The sequence below is a fragment of the Mastigoproctus giganteus genome, chromosome 12 (genome assembly GCF_048544385.1).
Source record: "Mastigoproctus giganteus isolate SK-2022 chromosome 12, ASM4854438v1, whole genome shotgun sequence".
In the NCBI taxonomy this organism is placed as follows: Eukaryota; Metazoa; Arthropoda; class Arachnida; order Uropygi; family Thelyphonidae; genus Mastigoproctus; species Mastigoproctus giganteus.
In genome coordinates, this window is record NC_143586.1 from 170,397,344 (window position 1) to 170,421,818 (window position 24,475).

General features: G+C 37.2%; 1 protein-coding gene across 1 annotated transcript in view; it reads left to right on the plus strand.

Annotated features, from left to right (window-relative positions):
* The window catches only part of Abcd3 (ATP binding cassette subfamily D member Pmp70), a 461,674-nt gene that overhangs the window by 402,381 nt on the left and 34,818 nt on the right, over positions 1 to 24,475 (plus strand). The window contains exon 23 of the mRNA XM_090386468.1: positions 8,504 to 8,548. Coding sequence (XP_090242594.1) covers positions 8,504 to 8,548 — 45 coding nt within the window. The remainder of the gene's footprint in view (positions 1 to 8,503; positions 8,549 to 24,475) is intronic.

Consider the following 24,475-nt stretch of genomic DNA (forward strand, 5'->3'; position numbering starts at 1 on the left):
TTACGAAGATGAAATGTTGGCAGATTTTGAAACTTCGTCAAGGCTTTCAGTGTTTAGAAAATGTTCTAAAATATAATGGCATACCGGCAATAATTAAAAAAACCTTATGCATTATATCACCAATCTCCAAAAAACCAGCACGAATTAAAGATTATTGCTAAAGAACTTGATATGGAAACAAAATCCGTCGTGTGTTCGGGCCACAATGAGCAGCTTGTAGCTTGCGGATGGCAATTGTGGGTTGAAGGAATTATCCCACTTTGTGCAAACGTCAGAAGTTAAATATTCAGGATTATTAAACTGACTTTTCAATGTGGAATTTCTTAACTATTTAGCACTAATGATCGACATCCTGCAGGAGCTCTCTTACCTTACAGAAACTTTACAGAATCACTATAGAATGCTTTTGACACTGTTGCGCATGGAAGACTATTGTACAAATTGGAGCAGAATGGTATTAAGGGTAAGTTGCTACAATGGATAAAAGGATGGTTAAGTGCGAGAAGACAGAGGGTGGTAATCAATGGGTGCTGCTCTTCTTGGACTAATGTTATTAGTGGAGCAGGGTTGTTAATGACAGTAATGGCAGTGTGCTACTGCAACAGGATCTAGATAATTTGGCAGATGGGCTGTACATCCTTCCTAAAATGAGGCCTCCAGACCTGTACGCAGTACTCAAGGCGTGGCCTGACCATTGCCTTATACAGAGGGATAATCACCTCCTTTTCCCTGCTAGCAAAATTCCTATATATCATTGACAAAACCCCATGACCTGCCCTGGCAGCCTGTCTGCATTGCTCAGAAAACTTCATATCTGCCTGCACAATCTGGAGGGAATGGTGTGATTTTTTTTTTTTTTTTTTTGTTTTTGTTTTGTTGGCTTGATGCTGCATAAGCTCATACATTTGCTTTCTTGCATCACATGCCACTACTACTACTACTACTATGGTAAAAGCAGATAAATTAATTATTCGAACTATAAATGCTATTGTTAATTTGAAAAATTCCAATGGAAATTATGACGCTAAAATTGAGAGCATGTTGAAGTGGAAAGAATTTGAAGGAATCAAATTCGAAAGTAAAAACACATTTAAAAAATTACCTCGTGACAAGTTATTAAATGCATTGTTTTATCCAGATTGTATGCTTAGCTTAATTTTCAGCACTCACCTCATTAATTTTCAGCACTCATGAGGTGAGTGCTGAAAATTAAGCTAAGCTATACATGCGATCTAGTTATTACATTACAGCACATAAGGACTCCTTAAAAATCAATTGTTTTATCCTTAAAGGATAAATTATCGGGAAAATAAAATTGGTAGAAGAAGAATTGAAAAAGATCAAATGGGATATCTTAGGAATGTCAGAGACACTTTGGACAGAAGAAGGAACACTGAATATGACAGAAGGAAGAATATTTTACTCTTCAACATACATAGAGAAGGAGTCGCTTTCATAGTAAAGAAATATCTATTAAATTCAGTAATAGAAATTAAATTCAATAATAGCTCAAGAATGATAAGTTTAAGAATAAAAGGTAAAGAAAAAGGAATCTTCATAAAAATAATCCAGGTATACACCCCAGACTCCTCTCATGATGATACAGAGACAGCTGCCTTCTATTCAGACCTACAAGAAACCATAGATAACAAAAAAAAATATATATCCTAATAATAATGGGAGTCTTTAATGCAAAAGTTGGAAGGTGCCTCCATAGCCAGGTGGGAAGGAGCAGCAGTGCGTAGCACACGCTTCTTGATTAGACCGGGATTCGAGCCCGTCACCACCAAATACGGAGGATGTGGAAAGGTCAGGGAATGACCGCCGCATATCCCGGAGCAATATGGCCTTAGTTGCTAATGCTCCTAAAAACCAAATAAATAACTAACTAACTAGCAAAAGATGGAGGCTTTTCGACAGATTTCAGTGATGTATTAGGAAAGTTCGGAATAAGAAACAGAAATGAGCGAGGAGAAGAACTCTTGAACTTCTGCAAAGAAAATAAACTATTCATCACCAACACACTGTTCTACCACAGATCTCAACATAAATATACATGGACATCACCAGATGGAAATACAAAAAACTGTATCGACTACATTTTAATAAATAACAACTGGAAATCATCCATTCAAAATGTTAAAACTCTTAAAAGTACAGATTTTAACACCGACCATTAACTACTAGTAGCAACAATTAAATGAAAATTTAAAAATACGAAGCCAAAGAACAATAGAGCAACATTAAATATATCATGACTTGAAGACAAAAAGGAAATTTATGGGAAAACACTACAAGAAAAATTAAAAGATATAAATTGTTCATCATCTGTGGAAAATATATGGGAGAAAACTAAACAAATGACTAAAGATGCAGCCTTAGAAACGTTGGATTACAGCAGAAATTTTATATGTATGTATGGATGGAAAAAAAGACAAATGAAAAACCTCCTAAACAAAGAAAATAGTCAAGACAAAAGGGAAAAATATAAAGTCCTAAAAAACAAAATAGACAACCTATGTAAAGCTGCTAAAAGGAAATGGTTGGAAGACAAAGCAAAGCAGTGCGAAGAGGCAAAACAACGTACCAGGTTATAAAGGAACTCTCTAAAACATACATCCCGAAAACACTGACGATGAAAAATAAAAACAATATAAAAACAGGAAACACGCAAGAAATTAAAAAAAATATGGAAAGAATATTACCAAACCCTGTTTTTCCAGGGGAAGGAAAAAACATTCTTGGCTTAGATAACAGAAGAGATAAAGCACCCTCGATAACAAAAGAAGTAGTTCAGAAAGCAATTAGCCAAATGAAGAATGACCAGGCACCCGGAAATTATGGTATCCACGCAGAACTATGGAAATTCGGAGGCGGTGCAATGTTAAAACACCTCGCAATTGTTTAATTTAATTTTATTTACAGGTGATATACTAGAAGACTGGAAAATTGGAATAATAGTACCTATACACAAAAAAAGGAGGTAAAGAAAATTGTCAGAATTATAGACCTATTACCCTTTTAAACCATATATATAAAATATTTATAAGGATCTTACAAAATAGGATACTTAAAACATATGAAGAAAAAATGGGGGAAGAACAAGCAGGATTTAGAAAAGACAGATCAATAATAGACCCAATATTCACACTAAACATCATTGCAGAAAAATATTGGAATAAGAAGAAACCTCTTTATCTGTGCTTCATCGATTTCAAGCAGGCATTTGACTCTGTAAACCGAGAAAATTTAATGAAACAACTACAAAAAATCCTACTTGATCATGAAATAATCATGTTTGTAAACAATTTCTATAAAAATACAAGAGCAATAGTAAAATTGAACAAACTTAAAACAGAGAAATTTGAAATAGAGAAAGGAGTCATGCAGGGATGCCCTTTATCTCCATATCTATTTAATATCTACCTAGAAGAATGAAATAAATTGAAGAAAAAAGAGGCACAATAATAAATGGAAAAAATATAAACCACATAAAATATGCAGATGATATTGTGATTTTAACAGAAACCAAAGAACAACTAAAAGAAATATTAACAAACATCAATAAAGCAAGCAACAATTATGGAATTAATATTAATATAAATAAAACCAAAGTAATGCAAATCGGAAAAAACATAGAAGAAGGCATAAACATCCAAAATTAACAAATAGAATACGTACAAAAATTTGTATACCTGGGCTCTCTAATAACCAGAAACCTAAGTAATATTGACCAAATTAATCACAGACTGAACGTTGGATGGACAAACAAAAACATATGGAAGAGCAATAAAGTCTCAAATAGTCTAAAAATTAAACTATATGAAACTGTCATCATACCCACGGCAACTTATGGATCAGAGAATTTGAGAATAAATAATAAAGAAAGGCAAAAAATAATGTCATTCGAAATGAGATGTCTAAGTGGTGAAACCCATGTTTAGTCTCTAGAGCAAAGTTTCCGGCATTCCCCTCTCCTCATACTTCTCCTTCAACCCATGCATGGTACTAAGTACTATAGGTTTTTGAGACCTTTCGTGTTTGGGGTTTTCATAAAAAAAAAAAAAAAAAAAAAGGAAAATGAATAAAACAAACTGGGGAGAACATAAAACTAATGAACAAGTAAGGAGAGATCTAAATTTTGAACGCAGAATAATAGAACAGATCTACAAAAAACAACTTTAGTGGTTTGGACATGTGAACCGGATGAAACAACACAGGCTGCCTAATGTATTACTGACAGGAAGAATTGGAGATAAGAGACCACCAGGAAGACCCAAAAGAGAATGGGTCCAATGCCTAAAGTAAAACACAGGCTTTCAGAGTTATCAACAAATGATGCAAGATTCAAAAGATTGACAACAATGGAGGGCGATATCTAAATAGGGGCTCAACCCATGCCAAACAGAAGAGGATGATGATGATGATAAATTATTAATGTAACAGAGCGATTTTAAATTAAATGAATATAATTTTTAATGAAAATAATGATTCCATTGACGACGAGGAATTGAAAGAAATTTTAAACATATGCTACCCGAAATCGTGAAAGATGAAAGAACTTTCGGCTCAGTGTCAGGCGGTGAAGATCGAATAAGAAATTTAAGTTTTCTGATAAAATATGAAATAAAATTAATGATTTTAGAGATTTTGTCAAAGACAATTTATCTTTAAAATTGAGTGAAATTCCCTTTTCAATTAAGAAAGCCAGAAATATCTTTGAAACCATTGCGATTAGCAGTGCTGAAGCTGAGCGAGCTTTCAGCATAATAAATAATATTGAGTGAATGAATAAATAGTGTTGACAATTAAACACGTTGCAGATTATTATGATCTAAATGGAAAAACATTGCTTCAATTTGATCCAGATCATTACGTCAAATCATTCCTCTTTAATCATCGCTCAGCTATTGAGAAAAGCAGAAGATCGACAACAAATATTAACAAAGAAGTAAATTGCATATGGCAATTTTTAGAATAATTTTTTTCCATGTAATATTTGTTTTTTATATTGTGGAAAGTTTTGTTGATTGTTTTTATCTTATTTGTGATATGCAAAATATTTCATGTTATTTTTTATTCGCAATATTAAAATTTTATGATGAAAAAAATGTATCCATTATATTTCCCTAGTTGTTAAAAAAAAATACGAATAAAAAAGTTGCGGTACGGTAGATGGTTTACGTGAAACATCCTTCAGATTTCTTTTAGATTTGATTTGTGTATTGATTATGAAATAAAATAGCTTTTGTATTGTAAATATTTTATCGAACATTTGCAAATTTTCATAATTTCTGGAAGATAAGATGCAATGGATTTATGCTAACTAAAATAAGAGATGTATACTTTCAGTCGCAAGTATACATCTAAATGTCTGTAGAAAATAGTGCCGATTGAAGTACCGATCTTGTAGTTGAAATGACATATGCACCTAACAGAGGCATCTAACAGTGGAATGTAACGAAAATACGAGATGAAAAAAAGAGAAATTGTTGACAAGTATTTGTATTGTTAGTCATAACAAATACTTGTATCTTTGCAGTCATAATATGATAAACACTTGTATTCTAGCAGTCATATCACAAATACTTGTATTGTTGCAATCATACTTACTGGAGTATGTATGTTTTTTTTGTTTTTTTTTTCGGTAGTTGTTGGCGCATCAGCTTCTGTGGCCATAATGCACCTACCAAGGTTTTGCAGTACTTTGATCCAAGCCCGAGGCGGGATTTGAACCCGCGACCTTTGGATTGCTAGGCAGGCACTTTACCCACTCGGCTAACCCGGTTGGCTACTGGAGTAGTAACTTCAGGAAGTATGATTGTGACGTTATACTGTTCAAAAATTCTAAAAAGAACTTCAGACACGATTGTATCCAGGTATCATTGAAAGAGGAGGCATGACCACCAAGTTTTTACATTTTTTTTTTTTTTTTTTTTTTAAAGATAGACCTTTTACACATACATTAATACACACGGTTAAGGGGGTAACAAGCCCCTCCCCCAACCAGGTTTTTACATTTTTTTTTTTATTTTAGAGATCGACCTTATACACATACATTAATATGCATGGTTTTAAGGGGGTAACAAGCCTCTCCCCCAACCAGGTTTTTACATTTTTTTTTTTAAGAGATCGACCTTATACACATACATTAATACGCACGGTTAAGGGGGTAACAAGACCCCCCCCCCCATTTTTTTTTTTTTTTTTTTTTTTAGAGATTGACCTTATACACATACATTAATATGCACGGTTAAGGGGGTAACAGCCCCCCCCCCCCGACTCGAGATATCATGCCGGTCAGTCGCGAAAAATGCGGCACGTGCACTAATCACACTACTAGTAGTGTGACCGTTGGAAGCGCCTCTGGTGGAAACTGCGGATGACGTCACTCTCGTGACTGATCAGATTACTCGGTAGAAAATCGGAAAAACTGCGAGCCCATTGTTAAAATATTCACAGCTCACCACTGGACGTAGAGTTGCTAGAACGAGTACAAAGAAGGGCAACAAGATTGGTGAGGAGAACAAAGGGGTGCTCTTACCAAGAAAGGCTTAAGTTCTGCAAATTGCAGTGCCTGGAGAGTAGGCACTTGTAAGGTGATCTGATTGAGGTGTATAAGGCCTTGAATGGAATGAGCAAGCTGAATGCTGATGGAATTGTTCTTGCTCAGATTAAGAACTTGAGGAGGCATAGATTCAAATTGAGGAAAGATGGTTATAGAATAGATGTGCAGAAATTTGCCTTTAGCCAGTGGGTAGTTGTTTGCTGGAACAGACTTCCATCTTTTGTTGTGGAAGTTGATAGCCTAAATAAATTTAAGGCTATCAACCCACTGGACAGGCCTTTGGAGGGAATGGCGTGATTTTTTTTTTTTTTTTTTTTTTTTGGCTGATGCTGCATAAGCTCATATACTTGCTTTCTTGCATCACATACCACTACTACTACCTCTTAAGTCGCAGTTATTGATGCGTGTAAATTGAGGGATAAAATGATTTCTCGTACAGCTGAGCTGAACAGACATTAGGAACAAATGGAGGGATGAAATGGGAGTTTTTTTTTTTTTTTTTCTGGCTGATGCTGCATAATGCTTGCTTTCTTGAATTGTATGCCTCTGCTAATGCTAATTATATACCTTATACACATATTAGTCTTCGTGGGCTAATGTTATTAGTGGAGTCCCACAGGGTTCGGTGTTGGGTCCACTGTGGTTTTGTATATTTATCAATGATATTGATGAAGGTATATCAGGCTTAGTGTCGAAGTTTGCAGATGATACAAAGGTTGGCAGGGTTGTTAATGACAGTAATGGCAGTGTGCTACTGCAACAGGATCTAGATAATTTGGGCAAATGGGCTAAGAAGTGGCAACTGAAGTTTAACCTTGACAAATGCAAAGTACTGCATATGGGTAAAAGTAACCCGAGAGAAAAGTAACAACTGTGTGGTACTACACTTAAGGTGGTAGAAAATGAAAAAGACCTGGGAGTAATTGTGCAGTCACATATGAAGTTTTCTGAGCAATGCAGACAGGCTGCCAGGGCAGGTCATGGGGTTTTGTCAATGATATATAGGAATTTTGCTAGCAGGGAAAAGGAAGTGATTGTCCCTCTGTATAAGGCAATGGTCAGGCCACGCCTTGAGTACTGCATACAGGTCTGGAGGCCTCATTTTAGGAAGGATGTAGATTTGCTTGAACGTGTACAGAGAAGGGCAACAAGATTGGTGAGGGGAATGAAGGGATCCTCTTACCAAGAGAGGCTTAAGTTCTGCAAATTGCAGTGGCTGGAGACTAGGCACCTGTGCAGTGATCTGATTGAAGTGTACAAGGCCTTGAATGAGCACACTGAATTCTGATGGGGTCCTTCCACTTGTTCAGATTACAAATCTAAGGGGGCATAAATTCAAATTAAGAAAGGACAGATGTAGAATAGATATGCGGAAATTTGCCTTTAGCCAGCGGGTGGTTAATTGCTGGAACAAACTTCCATCTGTCGTGGAAGTTGATAGGTTGAATAAATTAAAGGAGGAACTGGACAGGCCTTTGGAGGGAATGGCGTGATTTTTTTTTTTTTTTTTTTTTTTGGCTGATGCTGCATAAGCTCATATACTTGCTTTCTTGCATCACATACCACTACTACTACCTCTTAAGTCGCAGTTATTGATGCGTGTAAATTGAGGGATAAAATGATTTCTCGTACAGCCATCACAACAAAAAAAAATATACAATTGGTAATTACATAATTTTGCATTATGCTCTTGCAGTTCAGAGGTTTGATGTCTTTATTTTTAAGAGATAAAACTTAGACAAAATGAAAAAATGGCATGATCAGATTGGAAATTTGTGTATTCTTTTTCTTCAGGTTATCAGGTGGTCACTTTATTTAAAAAGGTTAAAATTTATTTAACTGTCATTTAGAAAATACTAATTATATTCCCTTTATATAGTAAATTATAATTCGCTCTTAATTTTATAAATTCATTTTAAAAAATATTTTCACTAGGACTGGATGGACCTGTTAAGTGGTGGTGAGAAGCAAAGAATTGCCGTAAGTATTATTTTTCTTTCTTTGGTTCATTCAAAATGTGTTGAATACAATACTGCAAATATTTTCAAAATATTGCTTTTCATTAAAATTTGAACTTTTATAAGTAGACGTTTTATTACTTAGAAATAGGTGTATTTAAAATTAGTTGTGCAGTTGTTATTTGTTTGTGTTAAAAGTAGATAAAAATTTTGTTATTTGGACTCAGAAATTACTGAATAACAAGTATCAAAGAGGGAATTCTGCCACTATTTTCAGTGTTAACCACATTGAGATTTTGTATTCCTTTCCATATCACCGTTTCCCATTCTCTTTTGTAGAAGCGTTATTAGGGGGTTGTTAGCTAATTTATGACAGTACAAATATAACTGTATAGTATAATAGGTATTATTGCATTTCTTTATCTCTTAGTTTAATATTCTGAAATTAAATTGAATTTAAATGGAAATTGTGGCTTGGAGGGAGAACTGAAGGAGGAAGCTCTAGTACAAATCAGTCTTGCAAAATATGTTGCCTATTTAATGTTTTGCAGAATTACCTGGAATGGGACATGATACCAAAGGGGTTTGCCTTTGGGCAAAAAGTGTAAGGAAAAGTGAACTTAGCATCCTGATGGGTATTTTATGAGAGTTTGAAGAACAAGGTTGATGATGCCTTCAAAGGAATTAAATGGGAGCCCCATCACTTGGACATCAGACAACATGCTGGCAATCCCTAAGGCAGAAGGTGCTTATCCTACAAGAGGTAGTTATTGCTGACAACTCTAATGTCAGGGAAAAAGGATAGGTTAAATAGGACCAGGACAAAAGGTTATGAAAGGTGATACTTTGTAGCAAGTACAGGGCAATGTTCAGAAAAGTCATGAGTTAGGATTAAATTTGAAAGTATCTGTAATTGTGCCCAGAGAGGAGAGAGAGAGTACATGATGAGAGTCTTGTCAATAATTTACCCCTGGAGAGACTCTGCAAGGATTGGAATAGAATTTTTTCCCAGCTTAGTCTGTCTGTGCTCGTTAAAAGGAGAGACTTTTTACAGGGGTGGGATACACTTAAATTGAAGGGATGCAAAAATATTTGCACTTGAGTGAGGAGGCATAAATTCAAATTGAGGAAAGACAGTTGTAGAATAGATGTGCAGAAATTTGCCTTTAGCCAGTGGGTGGTTGATTGCTGGAACAAACTTCTCTCTGTCGTTGTGGAAGTTGACAGCTTAAATAAATTCAAGGCAGAACTAGATAAACATTTGGAGTGAATGAATGGGTGAAATGGGAAGGATCTTTTATTTATTTATTTATTTTTTTGTCTGTTGCTGTGTAAGCTTGCTTTCTTGCTTCGTATGCCAGTACTAATACTAATATTGCTACCAAATAGGTATTTCATTCATTTATTTCTGATTTATCCTTCTTCAAATATAGACGTGATGGCAGAAAAAAGCAAAATTAAATTTTTAATTTTATAAACATGAATGAAAGTTGTAGAAAATGCAGCAAAGGGTTTATAACAAAGGTAGTTAGCAAAAAAGTATTATTGTGATAAAAAAAAATGAAAAAAATTTTACAAGAATAAAAATATTCAGTGAGAAACATTAAGAATTTAATGAGTTAACTCACATGGTTTGTGGTGCTCATGTTAGAGAAATTCTAGTTAGCAGTCCAATACTAGAGAAAAACTTTAAAAATTTTTTCTACTAGAAATGGATGGCTTTGTAAATTTTGAAACGGAAATAACATTAAACATAAATGATGTGGAACATCATTTTCGTTTAATTGATAATACTGGAATGAGACCAAGATGTTTTAAAAACATGAATATGGCATCCAAGAATGTTGATTGGTATGCCAATAAAAAAGCATGAAATGTACTATTTTTTCTGAATGGCCACATAATTTGGGAAAAAAAAGAGCATCTTACTGTTATCAGATAATGCTTTACGTCATCCCAAAAATTTGAATTTAAGTGATGTTAATTTATTATTATTATTTTAGTGTTTGTCAACCACTGGACCGGGGTATCATTTAATCATTTAAATTGTTCTACCAGTGACATTTTATCTACATCAGTAGCAAATACGGAAGCGGCATAAAACGTTGAAGAATTAGTTTAAAAAATTTCAAAATTGGCCTGGAATAGCTTTGGTGAAAATACCATACATATTGGAGTGTTTCAATAAATGTGGAATTAACTGTGATAGAGGAGATTGATGTTAGAATTGATTTTATAGAAGTGCATAAAGAATTGGCTCAATTTGAACAGCAGATAAGTGTAAACATTGATACAGAATTTGAAGAAGATTCAGTCACATGTGAAAACTGGGAAGAACTTTGACAATACTGACAATTCATGTGAAAATATGAATACAAATGATAAAGCAGATGTTGAAGAAATTAAAATTCCAATAGAAAAGTTTAAATACTATTTTATGACTTAAAAATTTATCTTGCAATTTAGGTAATAATTAAATGATTTTGAAACTACAGTAAGAAGACTCCTGTATCCACGGGGGATACGTTCCAAAACCTACTGTGGATGGCCGAAATTATGGATATAAGCGAAAACCTGCTGACCTCATATATAACATGATTTTCTTGTAAAATCATGTTATATATTGATAAATTAAACACACAGTAAGACATTACCAACATTAAATACAGTAATAATGACATACAGCAGACTCGATTTACTGGGATTGGATTAGCCGGGACACTTCAAAACTCCAAATTAAAAAATAATAATAATCAACCAGAAATCATAAAATTAAAAACAATAACTAGAATAGGTATAAACAGATATTTTGAAAGTCGTAAATAAGCAACAAGAACCGGTGTTATAAGCCATCATTGGGAGATTAGCATGCCTCTTATCTTGAACCCCCATTGTCTTCACACTTGCCACTCAAAAAAAAAAAAGAGACCAAATGTTTAGCTTGATTTAGTGATTCGCGTCGATTGTTGTGCTCCTCGTCGATTGATTGTTCCTCCCTTTGGCAAGAAATCTACCAACAAGAACTCCTTGGTGATCCCAGAACACTGGCCATGACTTTTCGGACACTGGGAACAGTTTTGAATTTTTTGCACACAGGAGATTGTGGATATTTCCAGGTCATGGAATCTTGTTTGCTCTCTGGGGTCAAGTGATGAACCAACGTTTCGTCTGCTGTGACCATGTGAGCGAGAAAATCCTCTCCTTTGTCACTGTATCACTACAGGTTCTCCAGACACATCCCCATGCATTTTACTTTTCCTCTCTGACAATTTTCGGTGCTCCCAGCAGCAGCACACCTTTCGAAAGCCAAGGACATCGTGAACAGTCGACTTACTCGTGTTCACTATTTGACAGTTTCGCACAGTTTCACTCACCTGTTTTCAAGAACAATGCCCTTAATGTGCGAAATGTTGTCTTCTGTCTTGGCTCGATGAAGGCTTGCCCGCCTGATGTCAATCTTCAATGTCAACACAACCCGCTTTAAATTCATTGCAGCAAAAACACATCTGCTTCTTTGTCGTCACCTTTTTGCCATTCACAGCAACCAGTTCATGGTGAATGTCACTTGGTGAAGACCCTTTTGCTTGCAAAAAGTGAATAACTTCACGAACACCTGTTTTAGACCACACTTTTGCAACTGTAATCTGCTGTGAGGCGACAGTACCACAACACTGCACTGGCAGTATTTTTGAATGTTATTAACGGGTCTATATGTTACCTTACTTTTTGGAAACCCTTGTAATAAAAGAAAATTTGTTTCGCACATTCCAGTGTCTTCTATTGATCATTCCTCCCATATTTTGGTTATTGGTTTTGTACTGTTAAGTTTGTTCTCAATTGTCATTGATGTTTTATTATTATTATTTATTTATTTTATTTTTTTTTTTGTATGAATTTCTTCAGCATGAACAGAACATTTTGTACTTGAGGGGGAAAGTCACTGCATCATCAGAAGCAAACATCGTGGGTTTTGTAAATAAATACTTTAATCTGCCTGCCAAAAGATTCCTCATTCATTTCACAAATATACATGGTCTCAGTGATATCATTTTCCATTTACAGTCTGTCAAGCCCACTTACTTTTTTCTGACAGAACTCCAGTTTTCTGTTGCCTCCATCTTGCCCATCTAAGTTGTCCAAATTATTTTCAGTTTGAAGGTGTGCATTCTAATTGTCAGAGACTTACACTAATTTTGAAAATTGTTTGGCCCTGAGTGCCAAGAAATAATGGAGTGCGACTTATTAACCTTCTCAGAGGTGGAAATAGTTGAGGAGCTTAAAGATCTGAGAATTAAGCATGTCAAACAGATTATAACAGGAAATTTAATACCCACACAAAGCATCATACTTACCTTCCTTACTTCAGTCTTGCCAAAAGTGATTAAGCAGGTTATTTTTTTATTTAGAATTTGTTCTCGTTCTACCAAACCCTATCAGATGTTACAGACGTAGCCAAGTGGTCAGGAGCATGAGTGCAGTAGCAAGCATCGATACAAATGTAAATACAATTAACATTTGTATCGATGATTTATTGTAAACTTCACTGACCTGGTGGTCGTGCCAGAGTATAAACAAGAACATTAAAAATGTCAAAAATATAACAAGCAAAGTGTCGAGGCAATGCAATCTTCCCTCTTTGTAGTTTAAAGAACATAGCCAGCCAGAGTGTACTGTCTCTTCTCCTCTATGCCTAAGTACAAAGGAAATTATCTGGTCTTCTCTAAGGTTTGTAAACTATAGAAACATGGAAAACAAAATTAAAAAATACAAGGTAACTGATCCTTAAGCATGAAAACAAATCTTCGCAATTATGCTTGCATCCTTGTATACAGCCACCATCAAAGGTTACAAGACAGTTGCCCTGAACACATCTCTTGCCCATCAAAACAGACACAGCCTAGATAACTAATACTCCAATCACTATAGCATCTGACAAAGAGGGATTTGGTTTGATTAGTTCGTCACAGGAAACAAAACAGTTGAATTCCACTGACACGGATGATGGTAAGCCAAAACAGGACCAACATAAATCTACCTCCTCAAATAAGCTGTCAGGTTCATGTTTAAAACTAAACAATGCAGAATATAATTCAATGGAATTTGCTGAGACTTGTGTGCCAATAATAGAGGGCTAGTAGAACTGGAATCACTTTAACCTTAGTCTCAGTTTATATCCCACCAAATTTCTTGCTTGCTTCCACTTCCACTTTTATTTAGGCAATCTGAATGGCCACAATGCATTACAGGGATATTCTTCTCTAGTTACTAGAGGTAGGTTAATAAAATCTAAACACTGAGTCTCACACCTATATCCATCTCCTGACAGGTGCTCTGTCTGCTTTAGATCTATCAGTATGTTCTTTCATCTACTTGAATATGAAATGGTCAGTACTGAGTGATCCACAAAGCAGCGATTATCTACCTATTATCTCTAAAATGCAAACCCACTCGACTCCTTCAGTTTTCAAGATGCACCACCTGGTGCTTCCATAAGGCAGACTGGAATGAATCTTGATGATCAGCTGATTCAGTCCTTTAATATTGAAGATGTAAATGTGTGTATCACTAACCAAAAATATTAGCTGTTGTGTCAGTACCAAAATCACAAATAGATAGATAGCTGTTTGAATCATTGGTGGAAATAGGGACTGTGTCATTGTGAAATCAATCAAGATTAAAGCCTGGAACCAATTTTGTAAATTTCCTGGTATAGCTAATCTCATTAATTACAACTCAAAGCTGAAGCATGGCAGAAGGCCAAACAAAAATCTTGGATTAAATTTGCCAGTGCCCTTAACAAAGCCACAGATTTTAGGTTAATTTGGAAAAGAATTCAGCTCTGACTGTTAAATATCATCAAGTTCCTTCCCTGAGCTTTGCTGGAGGGGTGACAACTTCTTTTCTCTTGCAGAGATAGCAGAAGCACTTGCTGAAAGCTTCTGCAGTATTTTGTAGTGAACAGTACATGACCAATTTTGCTACTACAGCCTCCTATCCATATAATCAGTCCTTTACATTAATAAAATTTAAACAGTCCTTACATAACTATTCTAGCATTTCAATGGCCCAGATGGCATCTGTTACATCATGCTGCAACATCATAGTGAGCCAGGACCTCCTTGTGATCTTTTACAACTGGATCTTTAGAGAAAACAAATATCCACTTTCATGGGGTCATTCAGTTGTCTGAATGACCTCATGAAAGTGGATTCCTTCCCAAAATCAGAGTAAGAACCCTCCTTACCAGCAGATACTGAAAAAGATGGTACAGCATAGATTTACGTGAACCTTGAAACACAGAACATCTTGACTGACCATAATTACAGCTTGCAAAAGAAACAATCCACTTTAGATATGTATATCAAAGCCAAAGCTAATATCCACAACACATTTATGAAGAGGAACATTTGGTAATGGTATCACTAGATATCGAAAAAGCCTTTGATACCACATGGAGGTATCAAATTCTCGAATATGTACATAATTTTAATAGGAGGGTACTTGGCTTACATCAAAATCTTCAGCTTTCTATAATTGTAGAACAGTTATTAATCAATCCAGACTTGATTTTGAATAGACTACGAGTAGAAAACATTCTTGTTTTCCAAGTGGTAGTCAAGCATTCTGGTCTCCCTTGCCAAAGTTATTGGCCACAACTTCTGCCCATCAACACTCACATTTGTTAAAAACTGATGTTGCTATTGCATACTCAGCTAAAGATAAAGCCCACTTTACTGTTCTGCTTGCTCTTGTATCAATGACTTTGTTAAACCACCACCTACTGTACTCAGCACTTGATTCAATGCCTGTCGTGGTCTTAGATTTAGAAATTCAGAATTCTGAACAAGCTTGTTGCCAAGAAAGTTTGGGATCATGAGGGCAGGCATTTCTTCAAACCTGTGCTCCTGAACTTACTCCTGTTTTGTGTTGCCCCTTTTTACACTTTCTTATTCCACTTGTGTTTTTCCTTCTGCTTGAAAATTTGCTCATATCGAATGAGTTTCTAAAAAGGGTGATAAATTGCTCCTCACTCATTTATCAGCCCTGAGTGCCAAGCGATAGTGTCCAAGCAATTTTTCCCAAAAGATATATAGAATTTTTGACAGTGATTTCATTTTGTTTAATTTTTAGTGCCTTTATTATTATCAGTTCTGCAAGTGGTTCTGTGCTTGACACATTTTGAGTGAAAAACCAGAAAGGGAAACCACCTTTCTTTTCTTTGTATATATTTATTAGCTTTCTCACTAACCAACTAACTTTGCTAGTCGCTTGGTCACTAGGTGGCACTGCCCCTGCCTCCACATGGCGGGGTCAAGTAACCTGGGGGAAAATTTATCCTCCAGGGCAAAAAGGAGCAACCATGGATATGAGTATCCGCCTCTAGAGGCTTTAAACTCAAGGCTAGACATCAACCGATGTGAACCAACCGAAAAGACTTCGGAGGGAAGAACAGTGCCATGACTTGCCAAACTTTTTGGTGATACACTTACTATCCACGCAGCCTGTAGGCAAGTTATCACCATTTCTAATTCAGAGATATTTAGAATCCATTGCCGGATTACCAAAAATGGTGACGCAACTGCAATCAGGAGACCTCCTGATCAAAACATTTCTCCAAACATTCTGAAATGGCTGCTAAAAACAAAGACGTTTGGCAGGCTGCCAGTATCTGTCATTCCCCACAACACCTTAAATTCATCTAAAGGAGTTATCACAGAGTGGGACCTACTTACAGTCTCTGAGGAAGAACTAATTCAAGAACTCAGCAATCAAAAAGTCATCAGTGCCAAATGTATAATGACAAAAAAAAGATGGAAATCTCATTCCTACTAGGTCCATCATTTTAACATTCAGCACACCAGAATTGCCATCCACAGTAAAAGCTGGCTATTTAAATTGCCAAATTCACCCTTGCATCCCAAACCCGATTCATTGCTTTAAATGCCAGAAATATGGGCACTCTCAGCAGGCATGCCATCTGTCCAATTGATCAAAAGACCATACACAAACAGATTGTTCAGCCTCAACTCCCATTTGCCCCAACGGCAAAGGAAGCCACCCTGCTTCCTTTGTACATATCGTGAGGCATGCAGACAGATTGTGTTGACCATGCCTATTCGATCATATGCGTTTTGCACCCAGAGCTATTCATCAACTGCATTTCAAACAGATGTGTCAATTCCGCTCAGCACTTCTCTTGTTAACTGGGTTAAAGCAACCCCATCAACATCTGGAAAAGACACTCCTAAAACTAAAACCAGTGAAGCCACTAACAACAATCCAATCAGTTTTCCAACTGATACTACAATGGTCTCGAGTGACAGAGAAAAAGTGAAAACTGCTAAAGACTAAGAAAATTGGAGCACCCACTAACAGTATGGAAGTAGATGAACACCAAGATTATGAGGAACCCATCTTGGAACTTCATGCCAATGACACAATGGATACTGGACACCCCATGTTTCCAAAAAAAGATCGGAAGAAATGCCCCATACAAAAAAACAGTCAGATGACTCTTCCTCAACTAAACCCAAATAATGCAAAACATCATACAATGAAACTGCAAAGGACTAAGAAGCCATTCAGATGACTTGAAGGCTTTATTCATGCAATTTAATCCCATAGACATATGCCTACAGGAAACATTCCTATCTCTGCAAATTCAGAATATCAGAATCTCCTGCACATGGAGGAGTAGCTATTCTTATTAATTCCAATACTCCATCGAGGCTCGTCCAGTTACAAACCTCCCTAGAAGCTGTGGCAGCTTGTATTGAAGTTGGTAATTCAGTTACCATTGTTTCTATTTACATTCCACCATCTCTGCCGTTTCCTTATTCAGAACTGGACAATCTCCTTACACAGCTCCCAACACCAATTTGCCTCTTCAGTGATTTTAATGGCAACCACTCATTGTGGGGATCCGCTACAATGGACGCAAGAGGCAAATTGATTGAAGAGTTTCTGAATAACAATGATCTGAATTTACTAAATTCTGGACCTTCCACGTACATCCACCTACCTACAGGATCTGCTTCTGTAATTCAATTTGTTCACCTTCCATTTTTCCAACCATGACATGGTCGGTGTTAACAGACCATGTCATGTTAATTAAACCCTTAAACAATTAATTAAACAATTAAACCCTTTAATTGTGATAATTTTTCAATTATTTGCACGTTACAAACAGGGGTAACTTTAAATCCTGACCAACGATCCACTTGGAAGTTTAGAAAGGTACACTGGGATAACTATTCTGCCCAAATATGTCTAGATAGACTTTATGTTCAAAAACAACCCATCAATGATGTAACTGCATACATAACCAATCAGATTCTGACAGCATCCGAAGCATCTGTTCCAAAATCCAAGGCATATCACATTCATCGGAATCACTGGTGGAACACAGATTGCCTTCATGCCAAACAGGAGAAAAACCATGCATGGAATAATTTCCGAAAGTATCCTACCACAACTAACTTAATTGCTTATAAGAGAGCTAAAGCAAGGCAAATTAGATGGAAAGCAAAACGTGATTCATGGATTACCTTTGCTTCAACCATCACCAAAGACACCAGCACCCGGCTCATCTGGAGCCCTAAAATACAGGCCCTAAATGGCAAATTTGTTCGGCTGCCCTCTCCAATACTTCATTGGAAAGGTAAAGACGTGTCTACTCCTGAAGAAGTTGCTAATGCACTAGCAGAATCATTTGCCACAATCTCTACTTCTGGTGAATAGGGGAAACCCTGGAGCCCGCCAAAAAAATATAATAAAATACTTTGAAATAAATAATAATCTCTACTTCTGCTTCCTATGCATCCAAAATACCAAAACAGCTGCAGAACGGCTTAAAATCAACTTCACACGGCACTCCTTCCCATACAACCAACCTTTTACATTATAACAGAACTCAAAGAATCATTAAATAGATCATCCAATAGTGTCGCAGGCCCAGATGGTATTCATTACATTATGCTGAAGCATTTACCTGAAAAGGACTTGCTTACTTTTTTGATCTTCTACAATCGAATTTTCAATGAAAATACTTACATCCTGGAGTCACAGAATCTCCTGCCAGATCATCAATATGGCTTTCGAAAAAAATAGATCAACCCTAGGTGTGCTCATCAAAGCTGAATCTCCTATCTGCAATGCCTTTGTCAGGAAACATCTAGTTATGCTCAACTTAGATCTTGAAAAGGCATTTGACACTACCTGGCATCATGGTATTCTTATGGATCTTTACCATCTGGTAAAGATTTAAGGACCATTTGCCTGAAATAATTAAAAATTTCCTGCAATTGCGCACTTGTCTGGTATAAAAGCATACTCTCTGCTTCTCACATTCAGGAAGAAGGAGTTCCGCAGGGATCGATACTTAGTTCAACACTTTTTGCAGTTAGAGTTAGCAGCATGACACATGATATCCCAAAAACTGTTGAAACTTATATGTATGCAGATGATCTTACCATCTCCTGTCAGTCTCAAAGCATCAATACCATTGAATGCCAACTCCAACTTGCCATAACCAAAATAGAATCCTGGACTTTAAGGAATGGTTATTGATTATCAGAAAAGAAATGCACTGCCACCCACTTTTGCAAGCGTCGGGCTGTCCATCCTGATCCTGAATTACAAATCAACAATACTCCAATCTCACATGCTACTGCCATCAGATTTCTTGATCTTATATTAGCCAGCAAGCTTAATTTCCAAGCTCATCACTCAATTAAGAAATGTTTATCTAAAGCATATGAACATACTTTGATGTTCTTGGGGAGAGGATCGATATACTTTACTTCACTTTTACAGAACTTTAATCCATTCACGCTTAGATTATGGTTGTCTAGTATATGACTCTGCCAGAAGCACTACTTTAAAACGTTTAAATATCATCCAGCACAATGCTCTGAGGACTGCTTTGGGTACTTTCAGGACTTCTCCAATCCAAAGTCTTTATATTGAAGTGCATGATCACCCATTACATCTTTGTAGGAAAACATTACTGCTCCAATACGCTGCTAAAACCAGAGTCTTCCATCGCACCCCCGTTGGGAGTATCTTTATAATACTTGATGGGATGTTTTCTATGAGAGCAAACCAAATGAAAATAGACTTACTTCACTCAGGATTAAACAGCTTTCTCAGAATTGGAATATTAATTTCAGTGATATTTTTCAGGACACAACTGCTCCTGTTCCACCTTGGACATACATTTCTGTCTCTTACGATGTACATTTTCTTCAGTGGGGAAAAATGTCATACCGCCTTGCAATATCAGGCAGTTGCATTCAGCTCATGCTACTCTGAACTCCCATGCCTGTAAAATCTATACTGATGGATCGAAAACTGCCAGTATGGTAGGTGCTGCTGCAGTTTTTCCTACATTTACTGGCACAACCTTACTACCATTAGCCTGCAGCATTTTCACTGCTGAATTATATGCTATCAAGTTAGCACTTAGTAAAATTATTCAGCTATCCATCTCACCTGCCATAATTTACACAGACTCCCTCAGTTCTGTGTCTGACATAAGGAAGAATTCCCCATCCTATCTTGAAATGAATTCATTTCCAGTTAATCTCCTGCAGTGTGTCCAATCAGTCAATCAGTTTTTGCTGGAAGCCTGGTCATTCTGGCATTCCAGGAAATGAAAGTATTGACATTGCCACTAAAAATCCTCAACACACTCTCTCACAACATCCTCGGGTTCTTTACAGCGACTATAAGCTTATCATTCGCAAAGCATGCTACAACAACTGGTCGTCACAGATCTGGAAAATTAACACGAACAATAAACTTTACCAGATAAAGCAAGAACCAATTCTGCGGCTCTCTGGCTTCCGACGAAACAGACGAGAGGAAGTGGTATGGGCAAGAATTAGAATTGGACATACTCATCATACACATCTCTTCTTACTGTTGGGAGAAAACCCACCTCAGTGTTCATCCTGTCTGATGCAACTTATGGTCCATCATTTTCTGGTTGATTGTCCCTTATATTCAACCATTCAGTCAAATACTTTTCAATCTTTCTCTCTTTGGTCCTTGAAGTTGTCACAGACATTCTCTCAGATATGCCAGATAAGCTATACCTGCTATCTAGGAGTCTAAAACGCTGATGAAACTGATATTTGGGTGATATTTAAGCCAAGTGGACCTAATTGGTCCGGACGGTCTGTGACAACCAAATCCTCTGCTTGCACCTTCACGATGGTGGGACTGTTACGATGTGTTGGGTATAACCTCCATGCACAAGCATGCTGTGGGTGATTACCCAGGTGTGAACCAACGTAAGCAGGGGTCGAGGTGTGGCGCCCACACCACATGGAGGAATGCTGCCCCTCCGTGTTACCAGGCAATACTAGGTTGTAAATGACTCTCATCAACTGGTGCAATACCACCATTTTGCTTATTGGAGGCTTGAAGGGTTGGAACCCATGTTTAATCTCCAGAGCTAAGTTCTGGTCGACCCTTGGTGAGATCCAATCTTCCTTACATTTCGAGGGTACAGCTCTAAAACGGTGTTCGCAGGCCGGCAGCTAGTTGATAATTCTACTAGCGGCCTATTGGTAACTTTTTAGGAAGTTTCCGGATCAGCTAGTGTATAATCTTGCTACCTCTACTTGTTTGTTGTTTGGTTTTCAGGAGCATTAGCAGCTAAGGCCATAGCAGCTAAGGCCATATTGCTCCAGGGATATGCAGTGGTCATTCCCTGACCTTTCCGCATCCTCTGTATTTGGTGGTCACGGGCTCGAACCCCGGTCTAATCAAGAGGCGTTTGCTACACATTGCTGCTCCTGCCCACCTGGCTACAGAGGCACCCACTACCTCTACTCTGCCAGATAGTGAATGGAGAGAGTCAGAGTAGTGTGCATGCAGGGCGGCATTGTCGAGGTGATGTTATGTCAAGAATCTGAGTATATTCTTACCATGTGTACACCATATCCAAAAATTTCATTCATTCATACAGCATGTCCCCCCCCACCTACTTTTTCTTACCATGGAATACACCATGAATAGTCAAACTAATAGAGTAAACTTATCTGCGAAAAGATCTAAACCTCCCAAACACTTCCTAGTTCATTTCACAAATATACGTGGTCTCAATTCTAATTTGAATGATGTCCATTTCCACTTGCAGTCTGCCAAACCCCATGTACTTTTTCTGACAGAATCTCAGTTATCAGTTGATTCAACCACTGCTCATCTCAGTTGCCCAAATTATTCGCTGTATGATTCCTTTCGCCTCAAAGGTGGTACTTGTGCAATGTCCATTCCAATATTGCCTGTCAGAGACTTGGTAATTTGGAATCTCCTCTCTTCGATCTTCTCGGGCTTAAAATCTCTTTACCTCATTGTGTCAAATTCATCTGTTGTCTCTACCGTTCTCCCAACTCCACTAATCACTTGGAGTTCTTTGACTTCCTCTCTTTGCAACTTGACTTTCTCCAGTCCAACTTCTAACAGTGAGGTAATTTTCCTTGGTGATTTTAATGTTCACAACTCCAGCTGGCTTCCATTTTCTAGTCACACCAACCCGGCTGGTCGAGATGCTAAGGCTTTTGCAATTACTAATGACCTTGCACAGATTGTTCATTTACCTACAAGAATACCAGACAATTCTAACCATACAGCCAACATGCTTGAGATCTTTTTCTCACTAACAACCTTTCTAAATGCACGGTCGAAGTGAGTGGTCCTTTAGGCACCTCAGATCACAACTTGGTGATTGTCTCTTCTCCAATGGAGCCTTTATCTCATGGCTATTCCAAAACTTGTGTTGTTTGGCATTACAAGGATGCAAAAGGATGACCTGTGAGATTTCTTTTCCTTGGTCAATCAACTGTTTCAAAACGTCTGATGTCAACATTTGCTCTGATTGTGTCAGCGAAATTATTCTTGTAGGAATGGAATCTTTTATTCCACACTCCAGTCTAAAATCTCGTTGTTTATCTAAACCTTGGTTTTCCACTAAATGTTGCTAAGGCTGTTCAAGAGAAGAATGTTGCATATCATAATTGGCTTGTTTCCAATTCTTCAGTTTCATTTTCTGCATACACCGAAGCTCGCAACAATTGTAAAGCAGTTATTAATCAGTCCAAACTAGATTTTGAACAGGCTAAGAGTAGAAAACTTGCTTCTTGCCGTAATGGTAGCCGAGCATTCTGGTCTCTTGCCAAAGCTATTGGCTGCAACTTTTGCCGATCTCTCTCAAAACCAGATGGTTCTGTTGTCATTTCAGCCAAGGATAAAACTGACCTACTAGCATCCCATTTTTCTTCCAACTCATGTATTAATGATCTTGGTAAAACACCTCCCACCATTCCCACGAATGACGAATCTTGATGCTAAGAAACCTCCAGGTCCTGATGGTATTTTCTCACTTGTTCTCAAAACCTGTGCTCCCGAACTTACTCCTATTCTTTGCCGCCTTTTTTCACTTTCTTATTCCAAAAGTGTTTTTCCTTCTGCTTGGAAATTTGCTTATATCCAGCGAGTTCCTAAAAAGGGTGACAAATCCCTCCCGTCCAGTTATCGTCCCGTTGCAATTACTTCTACTCTTTATAAAGTAATGGAGAAATCAATTAACCACCAACTGTTAAACTACCTAGAAACCTTCTGTCTGATCAGCAATCGCCAGTATGGATTCTGTCAGTGTCGATCCACTGGTGATATTCTGGCTTATGTTACCCATTTATGGACAAATTCAATGGAAAAGTTTGGTGAAACACAAGCAGTTGCTCTTGGCATCATCTCAAAGGCTTTTGATTGTGTTTGGCATAAAGATTTTCTAAACAAGCTTCCATCTTATTGTTTGCCAACTGTTTTTTATAATTCTTTATCCAGTTTTCTCCCTGATCGCTCACCGAGGGTGATGGTAGATGGCTCTCTGTCTTCTAACTTCTCCACTAATGCTGGTGTTCCCCAATGTTCAGTTCTTTCCCCCACTCTTTTCCTCTTGTATATTAATGACCTTTCATTGACTGGAAATCCTATTCATAGTTTTGCTGATGATAGCACATTGCATTCCACTTTCCATTTTGAGAAACCTTGCCCTGCTCAATCAGCTTCAACTTCTCGAATATCCGCTACCAATTCCTTAAATGCCGATCTCCAGGTAATTCTTCAGTGGGGCAAAGACAACTTAGTTGATTTCAATCCTTCTAAAACTCAGTCTTGTCTTATATCTTGCAATAAGGATTCTTCTGCTCCTATGCTTATCTTTGGTGACACTCCAATTTCTAGGCAAAATGATATATCTCTTTTGGGGATTACCCTGACTTCTAATCTCTCTTGGCACAAGCACATTACAAATTTTGCTTCCTCTGCATCTAAAAAACTTGGTTTTCTCTTTCGCTCTTGGTGTTACTTTTCTTCCAAACAGCTGTTCACTCTGTACAAATCTCAAATCTGCCCTACCATGGAATATTGTTCCCACATCTGGGACGGTGCCCAAATGTGGAAAACCTCACTCAGGCTTCTAGATTCCATTCAGAAGAGGGCAGTTGGGGTAATTAATGACTCCTCTCTAACAGAGGCTCTCCACTCGCTGTCTCATAGAATACTGTTTCTGCTGCATGCCTTTTCTACAGTTACTTCCATGGGCACGGTTCTGAATTCGCTTCTATAATTCCTGCTCTTTCAAAACAGTCCAAATGCGTGCTGCCAACATCCATTTACTGTCCAACTTCAAACTCACAGAACCAACTTTTCATCTTCCTCGTTTATTCATTCAACTGCCATTTTCTGGAACAGCCTACTTTCATATGTATTTCCTGAAAATTACAGTCTATAGAAGTTCAAGTCTAATGTCAACAAATATCTTCTTTCATCTTCTCAATCGCCAGTCCAAGCACGGTACTAAGTACCGTAGGTTCTAATACCTCTCGTGTTTGGGGTTTTCATAAAAAAAAATCTCTTTCCACATTGAATATCTCTCATG